We start from the raw sequence: 24,250 nt of genomic DNA, 5'->3' as shown, positions 1-24,250 counted from the left end.
AACTTAGTGTCCTCATTATGATCATCGCCTGTTTTGTTATCGGTAACATCGCTGTCTTCGAACGGATCAGCACCATCTCGATTGCTGTCCGTTTTCTCGAGTCCCTAGGAATTTGCAGCGGCACTGAGACTTCCCCGACCGCCATACAGTTGGATGACGACCTTCTTGACTCGTTTGATGTCTCTGGCTGTGGTTCGACAACAACCACCGACGAATTTTACACCTAGATCGATGAACTGCGGTATGTAGGATTCTAGCGGAACGAGATCATCGGATGTGGTGTAGTGGCTACCAGAAAAAATCTCTCCTGAATTTGGATAGACTATGAGTGGTATCTTGTCTTCCTCTGGTCGATGGGCATTGATGGGCGCTAGTAGTTGAAGTGCGTGAATTGGTGACACACAGTTTACGCCGATTGCAAGGAAGTTAGGATTTTTTAGAGTTGTGCGGGATTTGTTCCACAGGGCCGTTGCAATTTCGGCGAATGGTTCTCCGTGAGCAGTGGACATGCCATCTCTACATTGGAATGAAATCCAAAAACGCACCGTCGGGTACTCGAGAGTGAGCATCTCAAAAACTGCTTCAGCCTCCATTCGACAGGGGATGGTTTCGATTGCTAAGGCATCGACACCGGCTTCTAGGATAGCTGAAATTTTTGGGCGATGCCATTTTTGAAGACGGGCTGCCGGTAGAGAATCGGCGTAGGTTCCGGTGTACTCGGATCCATCATGCAGATGGGCTCCATACGGACCGATCGAGCCTACGATCCAAGGAATTTTTTGTGATTTGTAATCTTGTTTTTCAGCCAAGTAGCGCGTTCGAGCAAGTTTAGCCAATTCCACTGTGGATTTCATTAGTTTAATGCTGTCCTCTTCGTTTAAATCCAGATAGTCCATGAAACCTTCAATGGATGCTTGGTAGGTATTCGTGGTGATGCAGTCGGCTCCGGCTTTCAAGTAATCAAGATGTGTTTCAACGACAGCAGCTTGGTTGGTGACGTTGAAGCGGCAACTCCAGAGCGGATCTTTGTCAGGCATAGCACCTACGTGAACTGATAGCTGACTCGAGAAGCCGCCATCGATAACAATCATTTTTTTGGAACCTAGCTTGAGGGAACGACTTTTTTCTCTCAGTGGAAGAGTGAAAGGGGCAGAACTAAAAGGATCATCGTCGGGTGTGTCCGGTATATTTTCCGGAGAGAATTGAGATTGCAGAGGAATCGGTTGAACTTGCGGGAGCGAGGGATGCCGTGAGTTTGTTTGAGAACCTGAAGGAGTTTGCAGACTTCCTTGGGAGCCTTGTTTTCGGATTTTGTCGAATTCTTCACCAAAAATGTGATCCTCGGTCATTTGAGAAAACGGAGTAGGATCTCCGAATGGATTCCATGGTTGTTGGGCAGTTGGATTTAGTTGAGGATTTGAGGAGCGCGATTCGAAGTTAGCAGGAATTGAGTGTAGATTGTGTTCGGAACCATTGCCACTGGATGGAGTAGTCGGAGGTTGATAATTATTAGACGACACATCGTAAGGTGCAAGGAATTGCGATGTTTCCGTTGTGTAAGCTTTGTTGAAGGCTGTTGTATCGCTCATGTTACGACGATGGCCAACAATGGCCGGTTTTGGCGGTAGAAGAATACCGGTTGAGGCCATGTTGGTAGCACTTCCTGTACCATGTGGCGTTCCTGCTGAATGCGATGAAACCGAAGCATGACTAGGCGATTGTAGAAGCGATGATGAAGAAGAATTGCGCGTTACTGCGGAAATCGGCTGCGATGGATTTGCTAAGGCCGGTTCCGAAGCAAGCTCAGTTATATTATCCACTTCCCGAAAGGGATCTGGGAAATTCGTTTGAAACAAATTCGCTCCTGGTACTTCTGTTGATACTGGTGTCGGAAAATTATCCGTAAACTTAGCAACGAATGGTTCCGGATGTACAGCTGCAACAGTCTCCGGTTGTTTTTTCGGGGTTGATGAAGGAACAGTACCCGGAGTTGGGGACGATAGAACGTTTTTTGGAGAAGGATTGGGCGGTAAACCGAGGGAGAAACTACTATTCGATGCAGACTGTGATGCCTTGGGTCGTTGGCGTGGAGCCACAGAGGTACCTTCGATGATTGCTGGTGCACTTGGCTTCGTTGTTTTTGCAACCGATCCGGGTGTGTTCGATGGAACACGTTTAGTTTCGCTTTCAAAAGGCGGAACTGTCAATGTTTCAATCGGCGGGACGGACGATTTGGTAAGATTTCGCACCGGATTTGTTCTACCAGCAATTCTGAAGGCAATCTCACAAACCTGATAAATGTTGGGTCGTTTTTCTAGATCTAGTTCCAGCATATATCTAATAAGTTGATGAAGTTCTCGTGAATATTTGGATCCGTCAGGAATACTAAATTGACCGCTTTGTATTGCCAGGGCACTCTCCCCGAAAGGTAAAGTGAAAAAGCAGAGCTTGTAGAGCAGACATCCTAGTGCCCAAATATCGGCTTTTACTGTTATGTCGTGACCAGTGAACAAATCAGTCATTTCCGGAGCCCTATAGGACAATGTAGTATATTTCTGAATCTCTTCTTCTACAATAGTTCTTCCGTGAGTATTTGGATTCAATATTCTGGCTGTTGCAGAGCCGAAATCACACAATACAAAATTACCAATATCATTTTGCAGAATGTTCTCAACTTTAAGATCTCGATGTATGATAGGAGTCTGGCACTGATGCAACCTTGCGACAGCTTCTGCAGAGTCGCAAAATATTTGCAAAACTTCCTGTTCGCTAAATCCATTCGGAATCCGAGCATTCATCAATGTCAACAGATTTGTCTTGCAATAAGGCATCAGCAACAGGATCTCATGAACCCCATTGCCTTTTGGATTGATACTATGGTCTATATATCCTATGATGTTCTTGTGACCGCTGAGATTACTGGCGATCTTGATCTCGCGACTACAGACTCCCAGGTCGTGCTCATTGTTCACATACAATCTCTTCAGTGCAAACCTTTCCCCTTTAGCTCCCTTTACCAAGAAAACAACGGCAAATCCTCCTTCGGCTAATACTTCCTCGACTGTTACTACATTTTCCTTGCCCAGCTTGAAAGTCTTCCCAACAAAGCTATTAGTTTCCTTACTTGGAGTAGCTTCGCTTTTGTTTTCAAATTTGGAGATAAACTTCTTCATGGTTGAGATAGCTTGTTTTGGGTAATTTCCAGGCTTCAGCTGTCGTAACCCTTTTAACCCTAATACTCGTATACACCCACTTCCGGATGTACACTTTTCCTGGTTTACAATGTCGTGTTGATTTGAGGCGATATATTTTTCTCGCAGTTCTTCGAAGTTATAATATGTCCGAAGGTTGCAGCATTGTTGTTTCTAAATCGATGCATCCATCTATGCAAGACGAAAAATAAATCGGATGATTGCAGCACAGAAGAAAACCGATATGACTCACTCGAATCACAAAAGGTGACGAGAGACACATCCACTGATAATATTCTTTTCCTCCGTTTTCAACCCTCTTATCGAAATCTGCCCGAGCAGTTTTTTGTCCTAAGGAAGAAAATCAAATTCCACGAGAAAAATTTCCCTAATTGAGAACGTTTTTTCTAGCCACTTTTTCGACGATCACTACTTTCCGGATACGGCCACACCTAAGGCTATGTCTGTCTCTCGGTAAAGGACAATTCCGATCGAGATAACACGGAAATCACCAGAAAAAACACGACTTTTGCGTTTACGTGATGATGGAGAAAACTTTTCGATTTGCGAAAAAAATACGAAATCGCATCAATCATTTTAGGGATGCTCATAAGTTTTAGGATTTTTTTGGTAAAAGTGACAGCTGCTGTCTAGGACACGACTAACACTTGATAATCATAAATGGGTTGTTAAAACCACTGAGCACAGCTGGCCTCCCTGGCCAGACGTATAAGTTGACAGCTGCGGAAAACGGCGCGAAGACTTTTTTTCGTTTGCGATCGGAAGAGAAAGCTAAAAAAAAAGTCAGCAAAACATACTTGCACTATTAGAGATATTAAAACGAATAAAACTTTATCTTTTAGTTTGAGCTGATTTAAACGAGCAGCTACATAAGGCGTTTCACTTTCCCCAACATGGGTTGTTTTAAGTTTTCAAATACGTATTCAAAATCAGTGATAGAAAAAATTAAACTCATTAAAATATTCGCAAGACGACCTTGACATAAAAAAGCTTGAGTTTAGTTTAGCTCTTCTATTCAGTTTGGAGATTTTAAGTAGCTTTTTCCCTCTTCTATCCAGAATAAATTTAATAATTATTTATATAACTGCATGCGGAATGAGGAATGTGGGAGTTTAATAATTTAACGTTGTGTATACGTCGTGTTCGTAAATAATTTATCTAAATTATTGATGTTTTCAAGGTGATTTTTTTAAATCGATGCTGGCGTTCGTAAGTTATAAACAAACGCATGCAAAAGCATTGGAAAATAATTTGACATCTACCAAAAAAATCGATCGACTGACGCATCACCCAAAAACAATCAATTTAAGAACACGCCGTTAAATTTTTATCGGGTAGCGTGTTTAGTTTAATGCTATTATAGAATAAGCTTTTAATATTGAGCGTGTTGTTTGTTTTCCGTTTTTTATTTGATGTGCGTGCATCCTCAGTCAGCAGAAAAAAGAAGAAAAAGATGGAAGCAGGGATTCCGAAACGGCCTGAAAGTAGCCACAGTTTGGCCAGTAGTGGCCTGGGAAGTAACAGCAGTGCAACTCCCATAGCAGCTGCCACATTTCCCGTTGGTTTGGCAGGCAGTATACTTACCAATGGATTTGGCACCCAATTTATGACTATCGCTCCACCTCTGCTCAGCTGTGAAGATGAGTTGATCTGGCTGGATTTAACTAATCCGGCCTTTCATCGTCCTGTTTTCAATAGCTCTATCAAACAGCTTAGCAAAGAAGCTTCGTCGTTCGACAGTATTTCAACGCACGAGTTGGAAGAAACGGATGAAGCTGGCGGAAAAGATGTGAAACAGCTGATCACACAGTCCTTCCAGCAAGCGCTTAGTATTCAAGATCAAAACGATTTGTTACGGGAGTTGGAGAAGGATCCAGAGTTGGTGCACAATGTGGGATTAACACCCGATAAGGTGATTCGAATTTTGGGTTTGTTTTGTAAAAAAAAATTAAGACTGATTTTTTTTGTTGCAGCTTCCGGATCTAGTGGAATTCAACCCATTAATAGCTATAGAAATTTTGTTGAAATTGATCCACTCCCCTCAAATCACGGAATATTTTACCGTTCTTGTGAACATGGAAATGTCGCTGCACTCAATGGAGGTGGTTAATCGATTGACCACCTCCGTCGAGTTACCAACAGAATTCATACATCTTTATATAAGCAACTGTATCTCGTCTTGCGAGGCCATCAAGGATAGGTACCTGCAGAATAGGCTGGTTCGATTGGTTTGTGTGTTTCTGCAGAGTCTGATCCGGAACCACATCATCGAAACGAGTGAGCTGTGCATCGAGTTGGAAGCATTCTGTGTAGAATTCAGCCGGATAAGAGAAGCCGCAGCTCTATATCGTCTGTTGAAACAGCTGGAGTCGGATACCGCAAGCTCAACGAATAAAATCAAATAACGTAAGGTAAACCCGAATTTATTTGTTCCGAAATATTTTCTTGTTTTTTATATATTATATATTTAATCTCTCTCAGAATTTTGCAAATTTTTTACAAGGAACATAATTTTTATGACATTTCTCATCAAGAAGTATCGGATGCGTTCTCTGCATTTATATCATCATGATTATAACAATAACAAATCATTAAGTTTGGTATTGATGAACTCGAATCTTCGATACGCCCAAATGGACAATTTTACGTTTACTTATTCTGTGCGGTTCTAAGTCAAACTCAATATCTAATAGCGATCCCTTTGCCAAATATTGGAGCTGCTTTTCAGCCGGATCCAAATAGATAAAATGTTCGACTTTCGTATCTGTATCATCCTTATCATTATCGTGGAAACCCAGAATTATTCGACCGAATAGTTTTTCCACTGACTCGACTCTTATGACGCGTACATTTCCTCTCATTTGGCGTTCGTGAAGCCAAAAAACCTGCCTTGAGTTTTTCTCTTTCAAAACCATCTGAAGTTGCGAAATGGGACAATCCTTTCGGTATTTCATTCGTAACAAAGAAGTTGGAGAAGTTGTAGAACTCGGCCCAGTTTCATAGAAGTAACCAACCGTTTCGTCGGATGTTTGTTCTTTTAATTCTTTCGGTCCAGGAAATTGGGGAGACGGTTCAAACTGTTCAATCATAGTAGAATCATTGTCCTGGAATGTTTCTGATAATGATGACCATTTTCGTTGAGATGGACTTTTCTTGTCTCCAGCAATCTTTGGGGAGCTTTTAAACGTTTCGTTCAACTTCTGCCAGCTCGACCGTTTCTTGTTGATCGGTGTTTTCGGAATATACGATCCCTGTTTGTTGGACGAGAACATGGGCATAATCCAACTGGATGATTTCTCCGTGGTCGCTGCTCTCTCAACTGCGCTGGCAACTATCAACGAATCATCGGTGATCCTTTTACCGCAGCGTGAACTTTTTTTACTCTGAAAATCTAACCGGCATGTTTTAATCCGTTTACAATGAATCGATTGACAGTCAGAGTCATCGCCGTCAGATTCGTCTGTCTCTGGAATGTTTTCAACGTCCAGAGATTCATCATCGGGAAGATCTTCGAGATCCGATTCTTCTTGTGTGATTGCTGTCCTGTTGAAAGATGTCGGAGAGATATTGTTGTGTGTATGATAATTTTCCTGATCACTGTGATAACTTTCGGAAATTTCTTCAACGGAAGTATCTTCGATTAGAGTCGAATTATTGGAATTCTGAAAATAATTATACTAGATAATAGCAATAATACCTACTTTACTCCTGTTTTCGTTATAATGTAATAACTTAACTTACCTCAACGTTTGAAGCTGATAACACTCCCGTTTTCCTCTTGACCAAAGTTTGAGAATGTCCTTCGGTTTTTTTGAGACAAGAAATAACACGCGATGCATTGAGGCTCGAAGTAGATCTGATGGAAAAGTTTTTCGGGAGCTGTGTCCTTCTTAATCTCGCTCCAGGAGAAGTTTTAAGCTCATCAAACGTTTTCCAAGATTTATTCATATTATGAATATCTAGCTACATTTATTGGTGAATTTAAAAATTAAATAAAAATTGAATTTATTTACTATATGGAACGGGACACCTTTAAAAATTTATTCAATGTCTCATGTCGGAGTTGGGATTGAGTATTGTGCAAGAGAAATATACACGGAAAATAATAAAAAGGTAAAATTTACCGAGACAGCAAAGGTGAATGCTTGCAAAAGCCAAAAAGGTAACTTCTACCTATTCGAGGTGAAACTCACCTCACAGCGAGGTAAAATATACCTGAAACGAAGAATGAAAAAAGGTACAATTCACCGAGAAAAAATGTGAATCCAAAAAAGGTAAATTTCACCTCGTAGCGAGGTGAAGTTCACCTGAATTGAGCTGAATCAAAAAGTATAATTCACCTAGAAAGAAAGGTAAATCCAAATAAGGTAAAACTTACCTCGTAGCGAGGTGAAGTTGACCTGGATTGAGCTCAACAAAACGGTACAAATCATCTCGAAAAAAGTAACTATTTGACGAATCCGTTTATTGAGGTTAAGCTGTTTTGCCGTTGAGGAACAAGTTCTGCTTCGTGCACAATATGTGAAAATCGGAACAAAATGGTAAGTGTTTTCTAAGATTTCATTTAGCTGTGCTGGTTCTCTTCATAATACTTTGCATTTGTTTCAGATCGGCCCACAGAGCTTCGTGTTGTATTCCCGTCAGCCTTCAGATATTATTCCGGACAAGCCGGACCTGACAAGCTTGGCGAACAAAGGACTTGCCTCAACAATTTTTAAAGAACACGGTGATCTATTTCAAAAATAAATATTAGGTAACTCCCTATTTATTTCAAATAAATACCAATTGTTTCATGAATTGTGTTTTTTTTTAAATTAATTATTATTGAAGAAACCAATCAAACAAACAAGCATTTACCTTTTAAATCAGTGAATGGGAAAACGGTATTATTTACTATTTTGCTAGGTGAATGAGAAAATGGTAAAATCTACCTTTTTGCTAGGTGAATTGAAAAAAGGTAAAATTTACCTTTTTGCTAGGTGAATGAAAAAAAGGTAAAATTTACCTCGAAAGAGGGGTGGAAAAAATTCACCTCGCAAAAAGTTAAATTTTACCTTTTTTTTATTTTCCGTGTAGCGATGCGCGGGACGAAATAAACACACTAAATTTAAACTACACATTCCACACAGAATTTAAGTAATGGATTTTTTTTAGACATTTAAATTCTTTTTACACATTTTTTCTTGAGTAATTATTCACAAGCTCACGCTTGAATCGCAGATTACAAAAACAATAAAATAAAAACGATTTTTCTTACTTAAAAGCTTTACGATGACTGACATGCTGCATTTGCAATAAGTAACGAAAAAATAAATTTTCTAAATCGTTTCTTTCATTTATAAAGATAAGTTTAAAGAATGGAATTTTAATATGATATGGATTTTTGTAGGAAAATTAACCTTTCGGGTTAAACATTTAATGATGGAACAATCTCAAGTTGGTATGGACCATCACAATGCCATGTTCATTGCAAGCTTCGATGACACCAGCATCGTTGGTCGAGCCCGCTGGACTGGCAATGAAGGAAACGCCACTCAGTCTGGCCCGGTCGACGTTGTCCCGGAAGGGGAAGAACGCATCAGAGCCGAGTGAAACGCCACTCAGTTGCTTAGCCCACGCTAGTTTATCAGCATCAGTCAAATAGTCCGGAATTTTCTCGTACATCGATTCGAACTGCTTTACCGGCATGTCCTTCCCAACGGTTCCATTCACGTAGTTATCGATGGCATTTGAAATTTCGGCACGTTTGACTCCCTTTTTGAACTGCATGGAAGTTACACGAGGATGCTGACGAAGCCACCTATAATTTTTTGTTCAAAAACATTAGTAACCAACCTGTTATAAAAAAAAATGAAACGTTGTGATAGTTACCAGTTGTCTGCCTTATCACCAGCAAGGCGGGTACAATGTATGCGGGACTGTTGACCGGCTCCGATTCCAATGACTTGACCATCTCTGGCATAACAAACAGAATTGCTTTGGGTGTACTTTAAGGCAATAGTTGCGACTATCAAATCGCGCAAGGCACCATCAGGTAAATTTTTGTCCTTTGAAACGATATTTGTAAATAGAGCTTTGTTAATGTCAGCATCATTACGGCGCTGCTCCATTTGAAGTCCGAACAAAGTCTTCCGTTCGATAGGGCTCGGTTCGTAGGTTGGATCTATCTGAAGTACACAGTACGACCCATTCTTTTTCTTTTTGAGCAGTTCGAGAGCTTCTTCGGTGTATCCCGGTGCGATGATACCATCGGACACTTCACGAGAAATAATCTTAGCGGTTACCAGATCGCAAGTGTCTGACAATGCAACAAAATCTCCGAATGATGACATGCGATCAGCCCCACGTGCTCGAGCATAAGCCGTAGCCAATGGAGTTAGACTTTCGAAAAGGTCATCGACCATGCAGAGCTTCGCTTGATCCAAAGTTAACGGAACTCCAACGGCAGCTCCAGCAGGAGACACGTGTTTGAAACTAGTGGCAGCAGGAAGACCGAGAGCTCGCTTTAGTTCTCGTACCAACTGCCAACCGTTCAGAGCGTCACAGAGGTTTATGAACCCTGGTGATGCATTTACAACCTTTAATGGCAACTTTTCGAGGGTGGTGAAAATTTGTGCTGGCTTTTGATGAGGATTCATACCATAGCGCAAATTGAGCTGCGAAACTCCACCCGAATACTGTTTGCGGAAATAGTCCGAAATGAGATTATCATATTCTGCCGTATGAGTAAAAGCTTTCAATGCCAAAAGTTGACGAGTTGTTTCCGTAGTATCACCAAACTGCTTAATCTCCTGGAGGACTTTACCGTAATCCTGTGGATCGCAGATAACCGTGACACGTTTGTGGTTTTTAGCTGCTGCTCTCAACAATGTAACACCACCGATATCGATGTTCTCCACAGCGTCAGCAATGGTAACGTCTGGCTTGGAAATTGTTAATCCAAACGGATACAAATTACACACCACGATCTGAGCCAACTCGTATTTTTGACTTTTTAAATCTCCCAAGTCGGAGGGAGTCTCCCGTGCCAAGATGCCACCGTGAACGGCCGGATGCAGAGTTTTGACACGACCACCGAGCATTTCCGGAGCTCCTGTAATGTCGGCCACATCTCGCACCGGCAATTTGTGATCTCGCAAAGCCTTGGCAGTACCACCGCTAGCAACCAGCTTAAGGCCTAACTGGTTCAAACCGTTGGCAAACTCCAGCAGACCTCCTTTGTCCGAAACGCTTAGAATAGCTGGGAAGATTTGAGCGATCAATACCTATTACAACAAGCAATGATTAAAATACTCTTCAATACATACCAATTCTACCACTAGCCATATTCAATCTGTTCAAAAAGCGAAATGCGCACAGTTGCGAACCAATAAGTCCAACGATTGAAATCGAACTAATGCCCAAGGATGATGCGACTCTTGTAACAGTGCTGAACCGGCACTTTCTGGAATTAAATAGTCTGTAAGAATAAATACCTACTAGCTCGTCGAAAAAGCCAAACGAAAAAAAACGTAAGTTGAACAGATAAGAATTGAATCAGCACCAGAGAAAGTATTATCTCTAAACTATATTTCTTCAACGAGGTTTACGGTTTAAGCAACATATTTACGAGAATATTTTTCGCAGGGGATCATCGCATCGCCACTGTTGATAGCTGCTTTCCATTGAAAGCTCAGTATCGAAGGGAAAAGGTCACGGGCTGCAGTAACCCTTCGGTTCGCGTGATTATTTATACTTTTGATAGGAGAGATCAATAGTTTCAAACAAGGACTGATTCCAGTGGGTAGTTGCTCGGTTAATAGTTGTTTTTTAAGTTTTGAGAAAACTTTCTTTTTTAATGAAATTTTAGTGTTTTCTAAAGAAAGTTCCAAATGGTTCATATTTTGAACGAAAGGAATCGTTTCTACGCTTGATAATCAGAGATTATTTTTGCTCCAAATGTCCTAATCAACAGAATTTATTTCTATACTTACAAAATAGCATATGAATTAGGGTGTTTAGGAATAAATACCCGAAAAGTATTTTTTGGCAATGCTGTCTCGAAGAACCTTTTTTTTACATTCTATCGCTCAAGGTTGTTTTTTTATCAGAAACTTATGAAAGAAAATGGTAATAACTACCGAAATACGTTTGTCCTTGAATTCGACCCTAACCATTTCAATTTAACGTAATGGTTGCCTGTTTCAATTACACTAATTTGTTCTAAAAGAATAAAACTTTTGTTCAATGTTTACTCACCACGATATTGATAACGATTAAAGCTAAATTGAATAAGCTTGAGTTTATTGGAATAATAAAATTAATTTTTGTTAAACACGTGTAAAAGGGGCTTTTTGATACCCTCCAGCTGCCGGTGATTGATATACTCACAACCAAACTAAATCAACTGGTTTCATTCGCCGGCCTGATATCAAACGGAGGAAATTTAATCGCAAATAGCGACACAGAAAAAGATCCTCAAGCTGGACTGGACTGGAACTATTCGCGCATTCGCATGTGTGCGCAAGTTTACAATGTGAGATTAAATTTTTTGCTTTTGCAAGTTTACGTATATCTCAACATCAATCTAACACTATCAAACGCTTACAGTGCGCGTCAAATAACTGATTCCTGATTATTGAAGGTATTTGGTAATGTTTCGTAAAAATTGTATTGTTCAAAGAACCTGAACTTTTTTGTGAAATGTGAAAGCTGTGACTCAATGACTCAATGTGAAAGCTCAATGACTTCTTTTTTCCTGTATCATTTTATTAAAGGAAAATTACCAATCCAATTAAATTAATCCCAAATCATATCCATTAGTGGCAATATCTGGCCGTGCGACTAAAAAACTACTTTCATATCGTAAAACAATAACGATCAAAAGGTTTATACTTTCTCATATAAAGCAAACTGGGTAACGTCGATTTCATAAATTATTTATTTTCCATTATTATTTATTATTTATTATTATTTATTTATTTTTTGAATGGATTTACACAGAGGTTCTTTTTTAGTTATTGTATTTTCACGTCCTTTGTTACATTCTTTTGTTCGTGATTCAATGAAAACAATGTCGAATTTCAACAAAAAAAAGAAATGGATCTGCATTGATAAACATTTATTCTTAACTGAACAAAACATGGATTCCCTAAGAAATGCAAGTTTAATATTTACTGACTAAACCACTATGAACGGACAATAATATTAGCCTATCGTTTCGAGCTAGGAAAATTAGCCCTTTTCCTTACACAAGATGTTCTTGAAGTATAGATTTAATAAGACTTAAACGGAATTACACTCCGGACACGAAAGGTTTATCAGACTTTAAAACAGTCCTTTCTCTCTCAATGTGTTTTGTGAAAGGCTGTAAACATTCAAACACGCATACACATTCACACTGGCGCACCATCGGGGGATGGCGATTACAGTTCATCATGTTCATCGTCGGCGTTGATTTCCTCGTCATCGTCGGCCTTGGAATCCGCATCGGCTGCCTCATCGTCGAAGAACTCTTCTTGTTCGGGTTGTTCGTCCAGCGAAACTCCCAAAGTCTGACGCATCATACGTTCGATACTGTCTGCAAAATCTGCTGTTTCCGGAAGGTGGAATCCGGAACGAAGAGTCGCAGTGTTGAACATCAGAACAGCCATATCCTTGGCAACCAAGTCTTCCGAGTCAGATTCAACTCGTCGAAGCAGTTCGCGCATCAGTGGATGGCGTGGATTGATTTCAAGTGTTTTACGTTGATTCAAGTAGTACTGACGTTGGGGATCGTCGGTTTTCTGGTGAGCATTGGCCAAAGCAAGTCGTTCCATGTTACCAGTCCATCCAAACATAGACGCAACTAAGGCACAAGGTGAGTTCGATAGACGTTCGGACACTTGAGCCTTAGCAATTTTATCCTTGAGAGCGACATCATTCAACCACTTTAGAAGAGGTTCAAATTCAGTTTTCAGTTCTTCGAATTTTGCCTTCGACTCTTCCGATTCATTAAGAGAGAAACCTTCCTTGGCCACGTTCTGGAATTTCTTTCCGTCAAATTCAGGCAAAGCAGAGATACTGTACTCATCGACGGCCTCTACCAGATACAAAACTTCGTATCCACGTGACAGGAGACGCTCGACGAATGGCGATTTTTCAACTTCAGCACGACTAGCGCCAGCAATGAAATAAATGTGTTCCTGTTTCGGCTTCATGCGTGATACGTAGTCCGACAGACTGGTGTATTCCTTGGCACTCTTGCCGTTGGATGATTGGAAACGTAGAAGCTTAGCCAAACGGGATCGGTTGCTAGGGTCTTCCATGATACCAAGCTTGATGTTGGTGGAGAATTCCTTCCAGAACTTTTCGTATGATTCCTTATCGATTTTCTTAATCATATCCAGCGCTTTGCGTACCAATTTCTTTTTGATAACCTTGATCAGTTTGTGCTGTTGTAGAGTTTCACGAGAAACGTTCAATGGAAGATCGTCGGAGTCGACAACGCCTCGAATGAAATTGAGATAATTGGGCATCATATCGTTGAACTCGTCAGTGATGAAAACACGACGCACGTAAAGCTTGATGTTGTCTGATTTAGTGCCATATTTGTTGAAGCTTTCCGACGGTTGAACTTTCGGGATAAACAGCAGCGACTTGAAGGTAACTTCACCTTCGGCGATGAAGTGAGTGTGCGTTAGTGGCTCCGAAGTATCCTTGGTCAAACTCTTGTAGAACTCGGTGTATTCATCATCCGTAACATCGTTCGGCTTTCGCGTCCAGATAGGTTTGCTGTCGTTCATAATTTCCCAATCCCAAACGGTTTTCTTGATCTTCTTAGTTTTAGGCTTATCCTCTTCGGCTTCTTCTTCAACCTTGCCATCTTCCTCTTCAGCTGCGTCTTCATCCTTTGCTTCTGGTTTTTCTGCTGGTTCATCCTCAATCGGGACCTCCTCTTCGACTTCCTTGTTGGTCCATAGGTAGATGGGGAAATTGATGAACTGCGAATATTTCTTGATCAGCTGTTTGATTGTGTCTTCTTCTAGGAAATCTTGAGCCTCCTCCTTGAGGTGCAACGAAATTTGAGATCCCCGCTTCAGAGTATCTCCACGAGGATCTTCAACGATGCTAAAACTGGCTGCATCTGATTCCCAAATATACTGCTTGTCGTCGTTATGCTTGGTGGTCACAACAACACGGTCTGCCACCAAAAAGGCAGAATAGAAGCCGACTCCGAATTGACCAATCATATCGTTGACGTCTTGACCTTCTGTTTTAGTATCTTGCATCTTCGAGAGGAAGTCAGCCGTTCCCGATTTAGCGATCGTTCCCAGATTATTAACCAGATCCTGTTTCGTCATGCCGATACCGGTATCTATGATATGCAGCACTTTGCCGTCTTTGTCTGCCTTCACCTTAACTTCCAAGTTTGGATTGGAATCTAAAACGCCTGGCTCGGTCAGTGACAGTAATCGAATCTTATCCAGCGCATCCGATGCGTTTGAGATCAGCTCACGCAGGAAGATTTCCTTATTGCGGTACAGCGAGTTGATAATCAGTTTCATCATCCGATTGACCTCCGCCTGGAAGGTGAATTTTTCGGACTTTTCCCGTAGTTCCTTGATCTGGGCAACATTCAATCCGTCCAGCTTGATGGCTTCCTCTTCGCGTTTCAGTGCTTCGGCATCGGTACGGGAACCTTCCTTGGAGGCCCCCAGATTTTGTTCCACCACTGGTAAATCTTCGGCATCGAGACCATCGTCGGCACGGACCGTGGAAATTCCTGCAAAAAAAAAATCTCGTTAGTTTCTCGTTAAATTGTAAATAGGAATTTAGTTTTTTTTTTAAATAAATTGTATTTGCACACCACAGCTGCTGGAACATATACTTGGTTAGCAAACATATTTGACATTATTGGTTGATCTTCGTGACTTATCGTAGTTAGAACAGATGTGCTCTGTGCAAATAAGGACGTGGTCCTTTTAGAAAAACTGACGTGTCTATAGAAAGTAAATATTTATCTGTTTCGCGAGATTCGTTAGTTCCTTCCAGGACATTCTGGAAACAGGATTGTGTTTTCGATTGTTTATCATGTGTCTATTGAAACCAAGCCCTTATTTTGGTTTAAGTAATTGAAATTGTTATTTTGTTCAGAGGAGTTGCATTGAAACTTCAAAATAATAACAAGGATTTATTAAATATTAGTTTATTATTTTTTCTATCACACCAAATTACTCGTTTTGCTAGTGCTCGGGTTCGTGTAACCATTTGGAAAGGCGTTGAATTTGTATAAGGATTAAATTTATAACATAAAAATAACGTATTATTGTTTATAACTACGTATATATTGCATTTGATTGATTGATGTTATGATTTGAAAATAATATAGACAGTTTTAACTGAAGATGCATCAGTGCATAAATTGTAAAAAAGATGCCAAATATTTATAACAATTCTAAACCTTTTTTAGCTTACAAAGTTTCGATTATCAAGAATTGTTGGCGAATCGTATCGCATCATTTCTTTCGACCGGGGTTTTTAACAGGTTGTATTTTCGTTGAACTCCCAACAAGTCAACATGAATGTTATCGCTATGGGGAAGTTTCGTGTATTTCATTTTGTGCTAAGCATGGGGAAATACGTCTTCAACAGACTGACGTGGCTTTTTTATAGATACAAAGATGCAGAAACGAAAAAAATATAAAAAAGGTAATTTTTTATCAATGACAATTTTTTTTTACAATATTAATTATGGTACAAAAAGAATTCACATACATACGTATATTTCAATAATTGTTTTGTATATTTTATGTTAAGTGCTATTCAAGTTACACTAATATTTATATTCAAGAGCAAAATTAGTTCAAATTTTTAATGCATTGAAATGGGCCTATTCAATATTCAGTTATTTACCCGTTAATGACCATTGAATGTTGAAGCTAGATATTTTTTGGGTACACGTAGCCATTATTAACATATTTCGGGAATATTCCATGACCCGTACAGATAATTAAACGAACATTAGTCGAGCCATTAAAAGACATTGGAAAACTCCCGCCGCCTAATTTAAGCAAAACAAAATGAAAACGCTCACCTGTAAACAGGAATACTCCTAGTACTAGTAGTACCAGATATTTCATCTTGGCACAAAATCCGGATCAGAACTAGGAAATTTCCTTCCTCGAGGACCAGAAAAAGCACTAAATTCACGAAACGCTGTGCTTGGTTCACACACACCTTATTCGGTTCAGAACTAATCGACGACTACGGAACGTTCGGGTTGTTCACTGTCAAATAAATGCGCTCTAAAATGGGTGAACTATGGTCGAGCAAACACGCCCGGTACGCACACAGCCGTAAATATGTTCGATGGGACGATTTGGCGTTCCCTGATTGGTCAGAATCACCGGTACGCGCTGATGAACCGCTGATGAACTCTGTTTGGCTGCCAGGGTTGCTGCAGAAGCAGCCAGTTTTGTCAAAGTTTGGGAACAATTAATGCATAGCTTTTGTTACACCCCTGCGAACATTAGCGAATGGAGACACGCAAAAAAATATGTCGTACGTAACCAAAAATTTTCAAATAAAAAAAGAAGGCTAGAAGTAATAAAATAATGATAATCTTGTCTTCAACAATTTATGTGTTTTACTAAAAAACACACCTTTATAGGACCTTAATGAAATTTCATACGTTTCTTTAAATATTATTAGGTTGTACTCCATTTACCCGAAAACCATTGCCCAGAATGAAAAATCCCCAGAATTCCAATCGCCAGAAAGAACCATTCCCCAGAATTTTTTTCCCCAGACGAACCATTCCCCAGAAAAATTTTCGCCAGAATGTACCATTTCCCAGAAATTTTTCCACCAGAATGAACCATGTACCAGAAATTTTTTCGCCAGAAGAACCATTTCCCAGAAAATTGAAAACATTTATCCTTACTAGAAATTATTTTAAAAAAAAAAGGAATTGTTACAAAAAAATGGAGTTTCATAACTTTATTCTTTTGCGGCAAAGCCGCATCCAACGAGGATGAAGGGGCTGAGGCGGCACAAAGCCGCCGAAGCTCCCAAATCCGAGGAGGCCGCCGACCCGCCGTCGGAAGCGGCGGCCCTAAGACATTGGTCTAGGTCTGCCGGGGCTTCCTAGGTCTGCGTGAAAGCTAGGGGTGATCCTTTAGCCCCGTCCGCCACGCGACAGCGTGAAGGACAAAACGTCTTTCAAGTTCGAACGCGCAGCGTGAGGAGTCGGATACCAAAACGGTTTTTTAAAGGACCATGGTAAGCATTGAATCAATTAAAGTACCCAAACCATAAACAAAGCACAATATTGGTTCTAAAATAAATTTAGTTGGAAAATTTCAAAGTCGTTGTTTCATTTAAAAAAATCATTTTGAAAAAATTAATTTCGAATCATATGAAATATTCGAGAATTCGTTAGAAAAAAAAAAACAAATAAAAAAACTAGTGGAAAAAATCTGGGATTTGTGCCATTCTGGTAAATGTTCCATTCTGGGGGAAAAAATTCTGGGAAATGGTCCATTCTGGAAAAAAAAATTCTAGTAAATGGTGCATTCTGGGGAATTTTTTTCTGGGAAATGGTTCATTCTGGGGTTTGATTTCGGGTATTTGTCATTCTGGGGAAAATCCATTCTGGGCAATGGTTTTCGGGTAAATGGGATACAATCATATTATTAACTATTGGAACTAAGGCGTTATGTAGAATGACAAAGTGCAAAACGTTCGAAAACAATAAGCTTTGAAAATTCGTCAAAAAAACCGTATCGTACTTAAGCGTTTCGTTTTAAAAGATAAAATTTAATTACGTATCGCTCCCAGGGGGAGGGAGTAAGCTCGAGTGTTACGAATTGTGACATAAGGGAGAGGGGGAGGAGGTATGCTCATCGTTACGTAACGATTGATCGTTAAAAATTTCGGTTTAATCACAGCTATTTTGATGATGTAGTTTTTGCTGAATGTGATAAGCAAACCTAAATCAGCTTAAAATTTGTAAGCTTCAACATGATTGAAACTGGGTTGTAACCTTTCCTTTGTGTAATACCCGTGAAATAACCGTTGGATTACCGAATATTAGGTACATTTACCCCCAAGAATGTTTGTCAAGTTATGTCGTGAGACGGAATACTATGTAAATAAATAATACCCCCAAGAAGTCAATTCAACCTTAAGATGGAAATTTTACTTTTTTTCTCAATTGATTTAAAAATGCAATTTTGATTATCCCGACGAATATTACTAAGTGGAGTATATTTTGCATAATATAAGTTATACTTTTTGAACAAAATAAAGTGAACAAGGTAGATCATCAGTTAACAAGCGCAGAGGAGAAAATCATTTTTTATCATATCATCAATGAGTACTAAGAAGCGATTTGGATAGATATTAATTCCGTTTTGAAGAACGTTAAAAATTTTTTTTTTTTTTATCATAGGTTTGTTTATTAAGGCATTTTACTTTTTATAAAGTTTCGTTTTGCCGAGTGTATCACTTTATTAATCTATGTTAGTAGAAGGGGGAGCCGTAATAGTCGCGGCGACTCAACTGTTAGTTGTATTCTTATTTGGGGGTTGGGAAGGGGAGCGTTTAGGGTTCACTTTCGGAAACATTTCTCCATCTGGGCTCGGTGGTGGCTTCCTGTAGCTGGAGCTACTTCAGATTATCGTCTTCCTGGCCAGACTTCTGGTGGAGTTTGTGGAACCCATTGGACGGTAGGTTACTCTATTGAATAGATGAAATGAACATTAATAGGGTACATATACAGGGGAAAAGCCACGAAGGAAGGAAGACTAAACGACCAAGTCAGACATTTTAAGATATTTGTAGATAGGTGTTACGGTTCAATTTAAACTTGGTTTACTTTAAATGAAAACCAATTCGGAATAAATAATGTGTTCATTAAAATTTCAAAAAATGCAGTCAAACCCAAAAGTTGTTATAGTTTACTCTCAGTGCAGCCGATTGGGCAAACAAAACAGAACAAGAATACAACCCTGCTATTGCCAATCAAACAAAACAAAAAAGGAAAAGAAAAAACGACCAAACGAAAATTGTCATTAGTGGTTCCGGCATCTTCCAATGTGCTTCGCTCGTGCCAGCAGTCGTCGAGCAGAGAAAAACGCTGCTAAAGCCGCAGCAAGCCGGTGAGAAAACGGCCAGCAGACAAATTCTGGTGAGTGCAAAAGGTGCGAATCAAGATTCCCAACAGAATAATTAATTCCGTGTTCTCCTATCACACCAGCTCACGACGCTCGCGGCACAAGGAGAACGGAAAAAGCCACTTGAAAAGGGAACCAACCAGCAGACAATTTCGGGTGAGTGTCGAATGTGACAAATAATGAAAAAGGAAGATTCCCAAACATTGATTCCGTGCTTTCAAATCCCAACAGCTCGAAACGCTCGCGGCACTCGAAGGCGGAGCTAACCTGTACGGAAAAAACAGGAAAAGGCACCGCACAAAGAAGCCCCTAACAAAAGGGTAAGCATCCGGAAGAACACGTAAAAAGCTCCTACTAATGGCATGCTGCCTTAGGGCTTCTTTTTCTTTCTTGTCCTTTTCGTTTTTCTTCTTTCCTTAAGGGAAATTGGTTACGGCACAACAGCACGCCTGAGCAAGGGCACGCGGAAGTGCAACTTCTGGTTTTTTGCCCCAACAATCAACGGGCTTTCCTGGTCTCCATCCAAGGATTCATAGTTAGAACCACAACACCTGTAGATTCCAGAAGAGCGGTGCCTGGGACTCTACTAGGTCAGCTCTGACCTCTTTCCTGCCATCTTGTGACAAAATTGTATCGCGAGCTACGACATCAGTGGATTCTTGGCGAGCGGCGACCCGCACACTACAGAATCATTCGTGGTGCCCGCCCCGCTTCGCTGTCAGGTCGTCGGTGAGCCAAAATACCAACGGTTTCCAGGAGGACGGAGTCTGGGGTCCAAGGAGGCAACATTTTGGTCCATTTTGGTCCCATCAAGGCCAGGTTCCCGGTGTACGGTCACGCCAGCAGCATCCAGAGGGGCGTGGGTCCAACTTGGTTTCTCCGAAGCCAATTGTCTTGTCACGGTCGCCACACCTGTCCTGTCAGCGGATGAAAGAACACCGAGGCAACATTGACGAGAACTCAAGGCGATGTCCGGGAGTTCGTTCCGGATTCATCAATTCAGCGATGGACGAACAAGAATGCCGCGGAATTGTAGTTCGAAAGTGCGATCCTCGGAAGTCCATCTACCAAATCCGTCTCTGCGTCAGTGAAGCGACATCTGGTGTCAGGATGACCAACTAGGATGATTCGGCAACCAGGCTTTTCGAGCCTTTCAACAAGACATTGAGGGAGTAGACAACTTTGAAACTGCAAAATTAAATAACACAATGGTTTGACAATACAAATTACGAAAATGAACACAAACAAATTTATGAATTGCTAATTTATTGAAAGCATTTGAAACTTCCTTTTGCTGGGTTCAACTGAGCTAGCCTGGCAGGGAGAAGAAAACTTCACATCTTCTTCCAAAGCCAACCTTCAATTTTACATAGGGTACAAATATTCAAGATCAAGTTTTGCCAAGATGTCTCGAATTGGAACACCAGGTGGTTTACGTCGGGCCCTAAGGGTATCCAGTAGCCAAGCCCTCGATCGATCAAACCGTTCACACGTCCACACAACATGATCAATGTCGTGGTAGCCATCCCCACAAACACAAACATTGCTTGTAACTAGTTGTATACGAAACAAATGCGCGTCAAGCCAGCAGTGATTTGACATGAGCCGAGAAACCACGCGAATGAAATCGCGACTCATGTTGAAATGCTTAAACCATGCCTTCGTCGGAACCTGAGGGATAATCGTATGGAGCCAACGTCCCTTTGTGCCATTATCCCAGCTAGACTGCCAAGCGTTAATCGCTAAAGTGCGAGGTATTGAAAAATATTCATTGTAAGTTATTATCCTCTCAAAGATTTCACCTTGTAACGCGCCCACCTTAGCCAATGAGTCCGCTTTCTCATTGCCTTGTACACTGAACCCAAATTCACACTTAAAAAACACTAGAAGAATCACTTAAAAGTGAAAACGCAGTGAATTTCTTCATTTCAAGTGGCTCATGTACATTTCACTTGCCTCTCACTTAAGTTTTAAGTGACCGAATCAATATACACTAGCTCATCACTTGAGTTTTAAGTGACCGGCATTGAATGTCTTCGATGCTCACTTGAAATCCACTTGACCGGTCACTTAAGCCAATATTCACTTGCCCATCACTTAAAATTCAAGTGATTTTTTGCATAGCGAATGTCAACAATGTCAGTATTGATTGTTTCATTGTTGTTTGGAAAAGAAACAACAGAGGTTTGTTTGAGTTGGTAGATGCAGAATTCACAAGAGAAAATCTCCTATAGTGGAAGATTAAAGCCGGAATTTACGATTATGAACACCGAGCTGATAGCTATACAACAGGCCATCGAATATATAAATAATAAAGGCATCCAAGATGCTGTAATCTTAACAGATTCGCAAAGTGCATGCACTTTGCTTAAAAGAACCGAAACAAACAATCACATAGCGACAAACATAAAATACATTACCAAAAACAGCAATATCAGAAGCTTAACAATTCAGTGGATACCAGGCCACTCTGGCCACATCGGTAACGAAAGAGCAGATCATGCAGCTAAAATGGGAACTACGCGTAATACAATAGAACATTTTCACTTAACTAAAGACGATCTCTTAATAAATCTCAAACAAAATATCTTAAACGAATGGCAAACAATTTATAATAACATATCACAGGAAAAGGGCACATTTTTCTTTAAACACACAAAAACAGTAACACTAAAACCATGGTTTGACCAATTTGAATTAAAAACTTTAGACACAATATTACTTAACAGAATAAAATCAGGACACACAGCAACAAAAGAAAGATTAGCTAAGTGGAAACTAGTTAGTACGGACTTATGTGAGACTTGTAAAACGGTGGAAAATATTGAACACATCTTATACAATTGTACAATTTACAACCAACTAAGAGCTAACTACAATATCCTAAACAGTAATAAAGATCTGATCGAAATACTAAATAGTAACAACATTACCGAGTATGAAACCTTGTCTGATTACTTAAGGAGTACAGGAAAGAATATTTAAAGATACATTATATACATTACCAAGTCAATTCAAAATAAATATCTTTTCACCTCATATAAACTGGTAAAACATACCTCTAACCCCACACAATGAGAGTAAACGGTCGTTTTAAATTATAAAAAAAATATACGCGAACTCAGTCAAAATCCACAAGACTTGGCATTTCTGGATCGATAGGTCTGAGCCAAAAGAGAGACAAAAAAAAAAAAAAATGCAGAATTAAAGTAATTTATATGTTATAAAACAATGATATTTTCCATAGGTCGACCGACAGAAACATCGTGTGAACCGGTTAACACGTCGCAGAGACCCTTTTTAAAGCAATCAGGTTTCGGATACGTTTTCCGATGATGATTTATTTTGGAAATATTCAAATGCAATTAAAGTAAGTATCATGCAAAACAAAAAATACTAGTTAAATTTATTTTATTTTTTAATTATTATTTCAGAAAAGATCAACCCGAATGTCTCGTCAAAGTGAGTAAGTCAATGATTTTTCGAAGACGAAAAATCTTTTTGAAGAAGAAAAAGTGACGTTTTTTACGTTGTATTTTTAATAAATAATAATAATTGTTTTGTAGAAACAAAGTTGATTAATGTTTGATATTCCGAAATTTCACCTAAAAACCACTACAATTGAAAGATATTAATGACCTGAGCAAACATTTGAAATTGACTTTGCCATTCACTTGAAATTCACTTGATCGCTCACTTAAATGATTTCACTTGACCGGTCACTTAAAATTCACATGAATTTACGTATGGCGCAAATTCACTCCAGATGTCACTTACCTTTAAAGTGAAAATTATTTTCGGTGATAAGACAATGAGACGGGATCCAAGCTAAGGTAATCCTATACGAATTTTCGATCAGAGCGCCCAATATCCCTGAAATTTCCAGCAAAAAATGGGAAGAGCGCTTCATCAGTTTCATCGATCGAATTGCCTCAACGGAGCTGAGACTATCCGAATAGATGAAATAGTGGTCTGCGGGCAGTGTGCGAATGTGTTTTAAGGTGCAGTAAATAGCGGCTAGTTCAGCAGTGTAAACGGAGCATGGCTCTCGAAGCTTGAACGAAGCTTCAAAGCCCTCATTATACACTGCGAAGCCAGTCGCATTGTCGATTCTAGAACCATCAGTAAAGAACATTTTTATAGGATCAATTTCACGTACTTTTGAAGCAAAGATTGAAGGAATAATGTTGGGTCGGACGTGATCTGGTATTCCATGGATGTCAGCGGTCATGGACAGATCGAATCTTATCAAGGAACTGCTACTCGGGTAAAAGTGACTCGTGTCCGAATTTAATAAAGAAGGATTTATTTCTAATTGACTAAAAGTTTTATAATTATTTACATATGTTACTTGCGGATTAATATTCATAAGCCTTTCCAAATTTTCTATCACCAAAGGATTCATAGTTTCACTTCGAATTAGGAAACGTAGCGATAAATCGAAGAACCGATTTTTCAACGGCATTATTCCCGCCAGTACTTCGAGACACATCGTATGTGTCGATTGCATACAACCCATGGCAATACGCAAACAACGATACTGTATTCGTTCTAGTTTAATCAAGTGGGTTTGCGCGGCGGACCCAAAGCAAAAGCTTCCGTATTCTATGACCGACAGTATCGTTGTTTGGTATAACCTGATGAGGTCCTGAGGATGAGCACCCCACCAGGTTCCAGTAATCGTTCGAAGAAAATTGATTCTCTTTTGGCATTTTTGAGTCAAGTACCTTATATGTTTTCCCCAGAGGCATTTAGAGTCGAACCAGACACCCAAATATTTAAAACTAAGAGATTGAGTTAGAGTTCTACCCATCATAAGGAGCTCTATTTGAGGAGGGGAATGCTTCCTTGAAAAAACTACTAACTCGGTTTTACTAGGCGAAAACTCGATGCCTAGATTCC

At 39.9% G+C, this 24,250-nt stretch overlaps 6 protein-coding genes and 1 long non-coding RNA gene across 12 annotated transcripts; 2 read left to right on the top strand and 5 right to left on the bottom strand.

Moving 5' to 3' along the window:
• Positions 1–6: 6 nt before the first annotated feature.
• LOC129759362 (AP2-associated protein kinase 1) lies at positions 7–3,786 on the bottom strand. Its single transcript, XM_055756789.1, has 2 exons — positions 3,445–3,786; positions 7–3,383 (listed from the first exon to the last, which is right to left on the bottom strand). Exon 2 carries the CDS (start codon positions 3,171–3,173, stop codon positions 105–107), a length of 3,069 nt encoding a protein of 1,022 aa, XP_055612764.1. The 5' UTR covers positions 3,174–3,383; positions 3,445–3,786; the 3' UTR covers positions 7–104.
• An 828-nt stretch (positions 3,787–4,614) lies between these two features.
• Positions 4,615–5,747, top strand: LOC129759366 (CCR4-NOT transcription complex subunit 11). The gene is made up of 2 exons (XM_055756798.1): positions 4,615–5,124; positions 5,186–5,747. The coding sequence occupies exons 1-2, from the start codon at positions 4,666–4,668 to the stop codon at positions 5,615–5,617; spliced, it is 891 nt and encodes a 296-aa protein (XP_055612773.1). The 5' UTR covers positions 4,615–4,665; the 3' UTR covers positions 5,618–5,747.
• On the bottom strand, positions 5,620–7,605 carry LOC129759365 (uncharacterized). 2 transcript variants are annotated; one of them, XM_055756795.1, is made up of 2 exons: positions 6,954–7,605; positions 5,620–6,889 (listed from the first exon to the last, which is right to left on the bottom strand). In XM_055756795.1, exons 1-2 carry the CDS (start codon positions 7,158–7,160, stop codon positions 5,804–5,806), a joined length of 1,293 nt encoding a protein of 430 aa, XP_055612770.1. In that variant the 5' UTR covers positions 7,161–7,605; the 3' UTR covers positions 5,620–5,803. The 2 variants fall into 2 exon arrangements, with proteins under 2 accessions (XP_055612770.1, XP_055612772.1); XM_055756797.1 differs by having other exon boundaries at positions 5,620–6,874; positions 6,954–7,598.
• A 956-nt stretch (positions 7,606–8,561) lies between these two features.
• LOC129759363 (bifunctional purine biosynthesis protein ATIC) lies at positions 8,562–11,670 on the bottom strand. Of its 4 annotated transcripts, XM_055756794.1 has the most exons (5): positions 11,583–11,666; positions 11,451–11,487; positions 10,520–10,656; positions 9,084–10,452; positions 8,562–9,012 (listed from the first exon to the last, which is right to left on the bottom strand). In XM_055756794.1, exons 3-5 carry the CDS (start codon positions 10,536–10,538, stop codon positions 8,628–8,630), a joined length of 1,773 nt encoding a protein of 590 aa, XP_055612769.1. In that variant the 5' UTR covers positions 10,539–10,656; positions 11,451–11,487; positions 11,583–11,666; the 3' UTR covers positions 8,562–8,627. The 4 variants fall into 4 exon arrangements, with proteins under 4 accessions (XP_055612769.1, XP_055612768.1, XP_055612767.1 ...); XM_055756793.1 differs by having other exon boundaries at positions 10,520–10,671; positions 11,451–11,670; XM_055756792.1 differs by having other exon boundaries at positions 11,451–11,670.
• A 444-nt stretch (positions 11,671–12,114) lies between these two features.
• LOC129759367 (endoplasmin) lies at positions 12,115–16,453 on the bottom strand. Its single transcript, XM_055756799.1, has 2 exons — positions 16,267–16,453; positions 12,115–14,955 (listed from the first exon to the last, which is right to left on the bottom strand). Exons 1-2 carry the CDS (start codon positions 16,310–16,312, stop codon positions 12,617–12,619), a joined length of 2,385 nt encoding a protein of 794 aa, XP_055612774.1. The 5' UTR covers positions 16,313–16,453; the 3' UTR covers positions 12,115–12,616.
• A 1,970-nt stretch (positions 16,454–18,423) lies between these two features.
• Positions 18,424–24,247, bottom strand: LOC129759368 (uncharacterized). 2 transcript variants are annotated; one of them, XR_008740164.1, is made up of 2 exons: positions 21,769–22,538; positions 18,424–18,911 (listed from the first exon to the last, which is right to left on the bottom strand). XR_008740164.1 is itself a non-coding variant. In XM_055756800.1 (2 exons), exons 1-2 carry the CDS (start codon positions 24,162–24,164, stop codon positions 18,907–18,909), a joined length of 1,044 nt encoding a protein of 347 aa, XP_055612775.1. In that variant the 5' UTR covers positions 24,165–24,247; the 3' UTR covers positions 18,424–18,906. The 2 variants fall into 2 exon arrangements, 1 of the variants encoding a protein (XP_055612775.1); XM_055756800.1 differs by lacking the exon at positions 21,769–22,538 and adding an exon at positions 23,126–24,247.
• On the top strand, positions 19,204–20,608 carry LOC129759369 (uncharacterized). Its single transcript, XR_008740165.1, has 4 exons — positions 19,204–19,362; positions 19,432–19,504; positions 19,580–19,668; positions 19,723–20,608. It is a non-coding gene; the product is annotated as an uncharacterized LOC129759369 (long non-coding RNA).
• Positions 24,248–24,250: the final 3 nt, after the last annotated feature.

The sequence above is a fragment of the Uranotaenia lowii genome, unplaced genomic scaffold (genome assembly GCF_029784155.1).
Source record: "Uranotaenia lowii strain MFRU-FL unplaced genomic scaffold, ASM2978415v1 HiC_scaffold_142, whole genome shotgun sequence".
Classification (NCBI taxonomy): domain Eukaryota; kingdom Metazoa; phylum Arthropoda; class Insecta; order Diptera; family Culicidae; genus Uranotaenia; species Uranotaenia lowii.
This window is presented reverse-complemented; position numbering and strand designations above follow the sequence as displayed.